Genomic DNA, 9,799 nt, shown 5'->3' with positions numbered 1-9,799 from the left:
ACAGCCTGTCCCTCATCCACTAGGCGGGGTGCCATGATGTCAAAGAAGCTCTTAACGCCGTGTTGCCCTGTTTTCCTAATGTGTTGGATTGTTTCCAGCCCTTTGGGGGGCTGCAGACCATACCATTGCTTTACTATATTTGACTTTTCCATACAGCTTGGCTTTATAGCTCTCAATAGCACCTTAACATTCGGATCTATATTTCTCTCGCTCTGAAGGACAGACGTAACTGCAGTCCAAGCAGGAAATTCTAAAACAAAAATTAAACCTTACCCCCAAGCCCTTCTATTGCACCCTACAGGGGATTAAAGTAGTCAGCCATCTGTTTTCACAGATCAGCCTGTGTTAGGAGTGCATCTTTGGGTTTGCGCAAGATACCTGTGGTTAGGTTGACTTCTCTAATTTCACAGCTGCGGAAACCCCACTGTCCCCCACATCCTTCCTAACTGATACAGTAACATCCCGACCACGAAGAAGGATTGTCCTTGCTTGTTTCCCTCTGCACAGAGGCAAGTGCGTGTGTTTTGCCACCACCACCACCGCCCAAACCCAAGACGTTTTGGCTTGGCTTTCTTTTGGTTATTGGGGTTGCTCTAGTACTGTCCACCTACCTTCAGCTATACTAGTAAATACTTTCCTCTGACTCTGACTGGCATGAAAATTGATGAAATGTCCTAGGTGGAATGACTAAATTTACCCAGTGTAATTGAAGCAGTCCTGGGCCTGATTATTCTAGAGGTAAACTTAGGTTGGGATTAGTGTCTGACTTAGCCAAAAGGCTGTCAGACCACCTTGTGTGTCTTTATCTCGTTATAAATGGTGAATCATCTCTTTCTCCAGACCTGACATCCAAGCCTTAAAAATGATTAAACAGTGATTCTATCCTGGCGTTTCTTCTCCCCACGTCTTTAGAGGCGAGCCACATTCTCTCTTAGTGTGCAAGGCTGTTGTCAATAACTTTATACTTCCTTCTGTGCCCAACTCCAGCCTTGCCGTTGTGAAGAGCTCTGGGTCATGAAGACCCAGTTGCGCATGCAAAGGTCACTGACCACTTGAGGGGCCAATAAATCGGTCTTATCGTAATGGAGCAGTGGTTAATACCGGGAGGAAACATCCTTTGTAACACAGGATTTCAGTTTGTCTTTTCTTTTAGCTTTTGAAATATGTAGTACTTTTCTATGTTTGCTTACCTGTTTTGCATCCTGATATACATAGGTAGCTGTACCAAGTGTTACATGGTTTGGGTCCCTCTTAGTCTCTTTGACATCGTTAGAAGCTAAGAGTAAATGCCACCCAGGCCCCGAAGTCCCTGTCTTGTGGGTGAGGCCCCGATCACAGTGGAGCGGAGTGGAAGGTTTAGAGGAACCAGCTAGGCTTTTTTTGCATTGGACGGCTTGGCAATCAGAGCTTAAGTGACTTACCTGGCAGCACACTTGAAAGCCTGTGGCAACGCTGAGAATCATGCCCCGTTTGAATCCAGGCTTCTCCCTTCCTCACTACCATGTTGAGCCTCTACTAGTAGAGAAGCAAATCTTTTCTTTCCAACTGAGGCTGTGGCTCAACAGGATAATGGAAGTTTAAAGACAGTCCAGTGCCTAGTGAAGCCAGTGGAAGCCTTTCTCCAGCTTCAGCTAGGTCTGGGCTAAGGCATGGTTCGGTGCCATTCATGTCCCAATTGTCTTGGACAAAGAAAGACAATTCTTTAGTCGGGCCAGGGCAGCCACAGTCACCTAAGTGCATTTTGGGAGGGAGGGGGTTGGAAATGTTACAGAAAGAGGAAAACAAAAGAGCAAAACCTTACTATGGCATTGCCCTAATTTCTGGACGATAGATGAAGTCTATAGTGCGTCTGTTATCACGTTGTGTTCCTGTGACCTAGTTTGTTTCCTGAAGTCCGAGGAGCAGTAGGAAATGTGTGAGTATTTCTGGGTGGAGATAGGTATTACAGGGAAACCAGGTCGAAAGCGTGTGATTTACGGTCACCAGTTCACCAGCTTGGTTATTTTTCTGAATAGTGGCCTAAACCTGTTCCCACAGCACTGCGTGAAAATTTCCAATGAACCTAATGTATACCTAGAAAGCAATGCGCTCGGTCCTTTCTCTATAACATTTTGAAATGCCCATATTCTTATCTGAGTATTTCATCTTCTAGGGAGCCCTGAAAGCCAGGAGACGTACGTTTTTAACTTGACGTCACTCACCGAGTCTGAAAACGTCTTGTCGGCTTCGGTGTATTATTATATTGGTGATCTTCTGCATGCTAAGTGGAACTGTTCCCAGTCCAGAGGCTGTTCACGTCACGGGCACTGGAAACCTGAAATTCAGATAAATCTTTCCGTTTGGTCCTTTCCTCCTGTTGGGAACCAGACTCGGAGCCTGGGACATTTCCTTATAAACGTCTCAACTGCTTACCAGGATGTCCTTTCCTGGCAGTGGAAGGATATCACTCAGCTCCTGCATGAAGCAAAACAAAACAAGGAACTCCTGATCGGTGTCAAAATGGATCTGACCAGCCATCACCCCTGGAAAAGGGCGCCTTCTCGCTATGAACCCTACATTCTGATTTATGCCAATGATTCTGCTATTTCAGAGCCAGAGAGTGTTGTCTCTAGTTTGCAAGGACGCCGTCATCCTCTGGGAAGGGTCTTTCCCAGGCCAGAAAACCACGTGAGGAGCAGCCTCGGGAAGTGGCGGCAAAAACGCTCTGCAGACGTCCTGTTGCCGTTGCAGAATAATGAGCTTCCGGGAGCCGAGTACCAGTACAATGAGGATGAGAGATGGGAAGACAGAAAACCCTACAAAACCTTCCAGCCACGGTTAGCAGAGAGGGCGAAGAGTAAGAAAAAGCAGCGGAAGAATCATCATCACCAGAAGAGCCAGACTCTCCAGTTCGATGAGCAGACGCTGAAGAAGGCGAGAAGGAAGCAGTGGAATGAGCCAAGGTATTGCGCCCGGCGCTACCTCAAGGTGGATTTTGCAGACATTGGCTGGAGCGAGTGGATTATTTCCCCTAAATCCTTCGACGCCTATTACTGCTCAGGGGAATGCCAATTCCCAATTCCAAAGGTACGGCCTTTATTGATTCTTTCGCAGTGTCTGTTACCGTAAACTATGCATTTTCTTTCGTGCGTCCGTAAAAGGCAGCTGGTCACCTGTTACATGTTCGGATCTAGTAAATAAGTGATATCTTTGTCTCATGCTGCAAGGAGTAGTGGTTAGAACAGCTAGTAAAAAGACAGGCTTGTAAAGGTAATGAAAAAAATCTTACATGGTATTAGGTTTTTGTCCAGAACCCAAATTGCCATAAAACATTTCCTGAATAGTGCTTATGATGTGTGAACTTGTTATTAACCTGTTTAATAAACATAATACAAGCCAGTTCTAGAAGATTGCTTATTAGACGGTAGTTGTTACGCCTCGAAGGAGTCTCTGCTGCCAGACCCACCCTGGGGTCAGTCAGCTCAGCACGCTCGAGGAAGAACGTGTGCCTCACGAGGCATGACTGTCACGGTGACAGAGAGACTCTGTGGAACTATAGGAGTGGTTGGGATGCTCCAAGTATAAGCAAAAGAGCCAAATTCATCACTTCTGTGACAGACCACGTGGATCCAAAAGCAGTGGATCCTGGCCGACTGACTTTTGAAATATCCCCTGGTTTTTATGAGATTGTTGCATGCGAGTAGCAAGAAAGAGTGATGTGCTCCTAGCCCTGTGACTTAGGTGGATGAAGTCAGCCCCTTAAAATCAAATGCCCAATGTCATTATTAGCAGCTAATTAGACTCCAGGACCTCCCTGGAGCCTACTGAAACCTGAAAGCAGGACGCGGTATTTGAGGCTGACCTAAAATGAGGGGTACGCACAAATAGTGCCTACAGGAAATGTCAGTAGAGGTAGGGCTTTTGGTCTCACTGTAACCTCACGTTCAAGAGTCCTTATTCCTGCCACAGTGAAGCCTTAGCAGTTAATTCTGAAATTTATGTGGCGTTTCAGTGGCTTAGGGACCCAAGGGAGTCGCCCTCTGAAGATGACGGGTGGAGAAATGTACCGACGGGAATGGAACCCAGAGAAAGCAAGCTGAGAAAGGCAGGAGTCTCTCTTTGAAGGAGGAGGTGACTGACCTGACTACCTCCAACTGCAATGGCAGGCTTTCAGGTTTCGGATCAAAGGAAAAAATGAAAGGGAACAGGAAGAGATAGAACCATTACTTTTGAATACATTACCTTGGGCCTTTTACTTTATGGTTGATGGGAACTGTGCTCTGTCAAACCACTAACTCAGCATACAGGTTAGAAATTTTAAAAGCACCGGACCTGGACTTCTTCCATTCTAACTTTAAGGACGCATAAATTATAAAAATGCCTGCTGTATCCCTTTGCTTAAGACTGGGTTAGCATTTCCAGTTGCAGCTTTAGTTATAAAAACTTCATCCCAACCATAAAAGAGTTTTGGTCTGATTTTTGTTTAGGAGAAAATGGCACATGATACTTAAACCAGAAGCCTTGAAGTACTTCAGTTCAAAGGAGTACAACAAGAAAGTGTCTCCAGCTCAGCTGATCCTGGCCCCTAAAGTATTCCTCACTTAAAGTGAGAGGCCTGCTATGGGCTACCATCAGTATTACAAAAGAAACAAAGCAAAGAGTCAATACGCATTGACAATCAGTGATTCTACTGGAGGACAATTTCAGTCAAGTTCCTCTGCATTTCTGATGGTAGGAAAAAAAAATAATGTGTAGGAGCTTCTTAAAAAGGCTTGAAAGTGTCTCGTCGTAAGTCCAAAAGTGTTTAGGTTCCCATTTCCTAAGGTCATCGGGTCTGGCTTTTTCGGCTCTCAAAGAAGTAAATGATAGTTGAGGTGCTGATGAACTGTCAGGATCTAGCACTTGCTAGAGAATAACCATTTCAACCCGGGCACTAGAAATGTTTTGGGTTTTTTTTTACATTTGGCAGATACGCAAAATAGGTTTCTACCTTCTGAGGCAGAAAAGCTCTCTTTTAGTAGTCATACATAGCGCATATTTCAGCGTTAGCTGATGCCTGATCAGAGACTGGTAGGGAAGAACCCCCCTTTGCCTGTAGGAGAACCTGGATCAAACTCAGGTTGCTCAGCAGTGTGCACGCTCGAGAGCAAACCAGGCTTTCTCAAAAACAGTTTTGGATGTGGTGGTTTTAGAAGCCCTTTTTACTGGTCTCTCCTTGCTCCGACTGAAATCTAATGGTGCCGAGAGCTGATGGGAAATAACAAGTTTAAGACAGAAAGCAAGCTTCTCTTTAAGAGTCGAGGTGAGACTTTGAGAACACAGATTCTCCAGCAGCAAAAAGCGTAATGTATCTTCACGGAGATAAACTCTCAGAAACCAAAAGTAGAGTAATGATTGAGAAGCACTGTGATAAAAAGGTTCCTATTACTTACACAGAGCCTTTGTTAGCACCTGCAACCGCAAAATCCCCACCGTGCTCCATAACCTCAGGGCTTAATTCCCAGAGTAACTTCAGACCTCTGGAAAGAAACACAATGAGCCACACAAATGCTCCTGCAAGTGAAACGTCCCAAGATGAGTTTAGTACCAGTGCTTCTGAAGAGGCAAATGAAGTTTAATTGAAGTCTAAACTTATATTTGACACTCCGAGGCGTGAGAGGGAAGTATGAACAGTGAGAGAGGAGCTCCAGCTTTGTCTGCAAGTAATTGCGGTGTTACGCTGCGCATCAAAAGATTTTCTAACATACAGAGCCAATTTTTTTTCTGCCAAACTTGGGTCCTGCTTTCCTGCAGATAGCAGCATCGGCCTCTGAGACGTCGCAGTTTAGCTCCATCTTCTCAAGTAAGTAGACTTGCAGTATTGGCTACTGTCACCGTGGTAACCAAGCCCAGGAGTCCCAAAGGAGTGTCTTCCTCCTCCTCTTCAACCCCTCTGCTCTGCCCAGGATGGGCACGGACACACTATCAGAAGCGGTCTCTGCCCTGGAAAAAGCTTATAGTAGAAAAAAGGTGAGAAATAAACAGAAGAGATGGGTAGGCGAATAAAGCGCAGGGTTTAAATGACTTTGCTGACGTGACGCAGAAGGTCGGATTGCCATGAACTAGCCCTGTAGCGCAGGACTGCGAGGCCATAACCAGGACACCAGCTCTCTTCTACAAATTCCTGCTAAAAGGCCTAATCCAGCCTTTCTGCGTGAAACTCTCTAGACTCGGTTGGGTCAAGAATTATAGCAGCAGAGCATTACAGTTATTTAGCCACTGTGAAGCTGCATATTTGCTGCCATGTACTGCAGAGAGCGCTAGTTCGTTAAGAGAGCAGGTTACTGAAATCCATTGAGAGTCTGGTTCCCTGAAAGCAATTGGGAGACCTCTGTCCATGTTGGAATTCAAGTTGTTCCTTTTGTGCGCTTTTTTAATCGCAAAAACCAAAATGAGCTTGTTTTCCGAAGAGAATGAAAAGCTAAATTATATAAAAAGGTGAAGCGAGCGTCTTCCAGAGCCATGTGTTATTCTTGAGCCATGCATAATACCTGGCGTTCGCAAGATGATCCTATAACCGTCAGGCAGTAACTAACTAATCTGTGCCTATGGGTATATAATGTTCCCTGGCTGAGGGCGAGCTCCTAAAGTTGATAACCTGTTGGGTAATGAAGAACAGATGTGCCTCTTCCCCCCTCCCCTTCCCACCTCCAAATTTTCTGGCCTTACCCTTTCCCTGATTTCAATTAGCTGGTTTGACTGCTGTCAGACCCACGCGCGTGGGGCTCGCGCAGTGCCGCAGAGCGTACGGGCCAGGCAGACCCTCTCCCGGTCAGGAGCGAGAGCTCGTAGCTGACATCGTTTCCCCTGCTCGTAATACATCTCTAATGAAATTCCACAGGGCAGCAAGTCTCCCCAGGACGCCTGCAGCTTCGCGGGTGCAGCCCGAGCCACAGCTGGACTCGTTCGCAGATTTGGCCGTTTGGAGTCAGCTCGGCCGTTTTTCCTCCCGCTGCCCCTCTCGGCCTCCCCTGCTCTCCCCTCCTACAAGAAAACCTCTGCCTGCTTCTCCTGACCGTGTGCTGGGCAGAGCGTCGGCGGCCCGCGGGCAGCGGCCTAGCTCGCCCCCCTTGCGCGGGGCATGTGCCAGTCCAGTGCTCGGAGGGGGATTTCGCTTTTCGCAGAAGCACACGCCTTCGGGTTTTACTCCAGGCACAGTTAAATTCCCACTGGCAGGAGCAGAGTTATGCCAGAGCTGGTTATCCTCAAGAGCGCACCTTAAGGGCCAGCGTGTTCAAGACAGACTTCAAGTCAGTACGGAGGATGTTCTGTATTGTAGGATACGCGTATCAAATAGAGGTACTTCTTTTATCGTACAATGACAGAATGTATCCGAGGCAATACTTGAAATCAGTTCTGACCAATTTAGCATTTTAGTGGTACAGATTCCGTATCTGAAGGGAAGGGTTTGTGATGAGACCTTAACACGGCATATTCGGAGACCTGTTCCTAATTCCAGTACTACTGGCCACGGGAAATAGGGTCTCAGTCGATGTTTTACCTTTTGATGTCTGATCAGCAGGCTCAGGAGATCTGTTTGGCTCCCAGTTATTTTTGGTGAGAACGCTGCACTGCAGCCGAGTAAGGAAACAAGGTTGGATGCTACCGGAGCTTTCGCTTTCTTTTGCAGGCAGAAACGATACAGAAATCTGAATTGTATACTAATCTAAGACATTTCTGAAACCCCTATTAACTACTGCTCAGGAGTACAGGTACTCTGGAGTTCAAACCAAATAAACAATCAGAAATGTCTTTCTTGAGATCAGCTACCTAGATGGAGAGTAATGTCTTTGTAACCATGCTGGGAAGCCTATAGCCATTAAGAGGATGGTGCAACAAGCTTTGCGTTTGTATTTTAAACAGAATATCACCACACCCCTGCATCTCATTCATCTGGTAAGCTATGATAGTAAACTTAAACAGCATCAGGGGAAAAAGATCAGGCTCTGTGTAACGTCTGCATTTAAAAGGGACTTGGATCCTGAGTATACTTGAGAAAATTCCGAGTCTCTCGGAGGACAAACAGAAGCAAGGGATGTGCAGGGTTGGCACTGTTTGTTGCTCAGCCTTCCTGCGGGTGAAATAGGTTCCTCATGAGAAGAAGAATTATGTCTAACATGTACATGAAGAATAGCTGAATGCTCCCCAGTGAATCCTTTTCAATTCTGTGTCGAATGGTTCCAGTTCTCTCTTGAGACTAGTTTCAACAACATGGTATGGAAAAAGTCCATTCTGATCCATTTCTGTTGGAATTCAAGGAACAGCTGCCTCCATGAGAAAGAAGGAAAACACAGCTGGCATTAGTCGTGAGCTATGTTGCCGTAAGTAGGGACAGGTTAGACATCCGTGTGTATTGCCAGCAGAATTGGAAGCAGTTACTCCTCAGTGTACTCACCTGCTACACAAACGATACAGTGAGCCAGAATCTCACAGTTATTCCTGTGCTTTTTGCGTGCGAAGTCATTAAGACTTGCACCTCGGGTAGGTAGATATCTAACCCGAAAGAGTGATTTTCCCAAAAGCAAATCATCTCTCGTTGCCGCAAAACTGCCAATTGCACATGTGGCCTAAATAACCTTGTTCCATATATTTCTCAGTGGTATGTGACTGAGCATATTGTACTGTGTGATTCCTGAGTTCTACGTGTAAGAAGAGCTCTAAAAAGCATTGTTCAAGTTTCACTCTTAAAAAACCGAAAGTCTTTGGCTAAAAACTGCACCTCGTGCATTTTTCATGCTCGCTTACCTTTCGTACAGATACTTGGATTTGGAAGGGTTTGGGGATTCAGAGGTAGAACTTAGTATTTTTCATTTCTATGAATATGTTCATTTTTATTTTTATTAGGGTATTAATGTAGTCTGATTTTGTGAACAATTAGAGTTATCTCACTGGTCAGATTAGCTTTTTGTTCATCTCAAGCCCAAGTGTGTTCTTATTTACATGAGTATAAATCCAGGAAACTTTCTCCTTTGGAGAAAAATGTCACCTTAATATGAGGTGCAACTGACATGGGATTTGGGGGCTCAGTTACTCAGCAACGTCACTGGTGACGTATACTACAGATGAGAAGTGATTTGGCATGGAAGAATGAGCAAAACAACCTAACATCGCACGACAGCAAACTGGAACAATTAGCATCGTGGCGTGAAGTACTTGCATTCTCTCATCTGTACACATTTTATCCGCTTTTGATTTTTCTGACGCACTTGCGTTCCACCAGTCAAACTTCCCAGCCTACCAGTTACGTTTCTTTTGCTCCCGAAATGACTCAGCCTGCTAGCACGTTGGCTGCCTCCCTCCCAGCCGAACAAGTTTTATGACTAAATTGCAGCCCACGTGTAACTTAATTCACTCGGAAGAAACTACCTTGACCTATAGGTACACCTTGCTGCAAGGTCTGCCGCCTGGGCGTTTTCCTGGGAAGGTGCGTCCCACGGAGAGCCCGAGGCCCTGTCCCCAGCAGGATGCTCGAGCTGAAAGCGGTGGAGCGACACTCACGTCCCGTGGCCGAAAGAACCAGACTGGATCCGCTTTCCCTGCTGCTGGCTCAGGGCAGCTACGGTGACAACTGGACATGGTCGAGTAGAAGACGGATTTTACAGCTAGTCAGCTGTGGGGTCTCCACAGGGCCCTTCTTCAGAAAAAACAGTTTAGTTCTAGAGTATGTGGGTCCATTCCAACGTGGGTACAGTTACATTTTCTGCTGTATCTTTCTCTTGCAGGCCTTGAAGCCATCCAACCATGCCACCATCCAGAGTATAGTGAGAGCCGTCGGGGTCGT

The 9,799-nt window shown here is 46.1% G+C and overlaps 1 protein-coding gene across 1 annotated transcript in view; it reads left to right on the top strand.

Annotated features, from left to right (window-relative positions):
• Positions 1–2,152: 2,152 nt before the first annotated feature.
• The window catches only part of BMP3 (bone morphogenetic protein 3), a gene marked incomplete at its 5' end in the record, with an annotated part of 7,795 nt that continues 148 nt past the window's right edge, over positions 2,153–9,799 (top strand). The window contains 2 exons of the mRNA XM_009576654.1: positions 2,153–3,066; positions 9,741–9,799. The exon at positions 9,741–9,799 is cut by the window's right edge and continues 148 nt beyond it. Of these exons, the coding sequence (XP_009574949.1) occupies positions 2,153–3,066; positions 9,741–9,799 (973 nt within the window). The remainder of the gene's footprint in view (positions 3,067–9,740) is intronic.

This window comes from Fulmarus glacialis, unplaced genomic scaffold (genome assembly GCF_000690835.1).
Source record: "Fulmarus glacialis isolate BGI_N327 unplaced genomic scaffold, ASM69083v1 scaffold9714, whole genome shotgun sequence".
In the NCBI taxonomy this organism is placed as follows: Eukaryota; Metazoa; Chordata; class Aves; order Procellariiformes; family Procellariidae; genus Fulmarus; species Fulmarus glacialis.
Note: the sequence above shows the minus strand (reverse complement) of the source record. Positions and strands in the feature narration are given on the sequence as shown.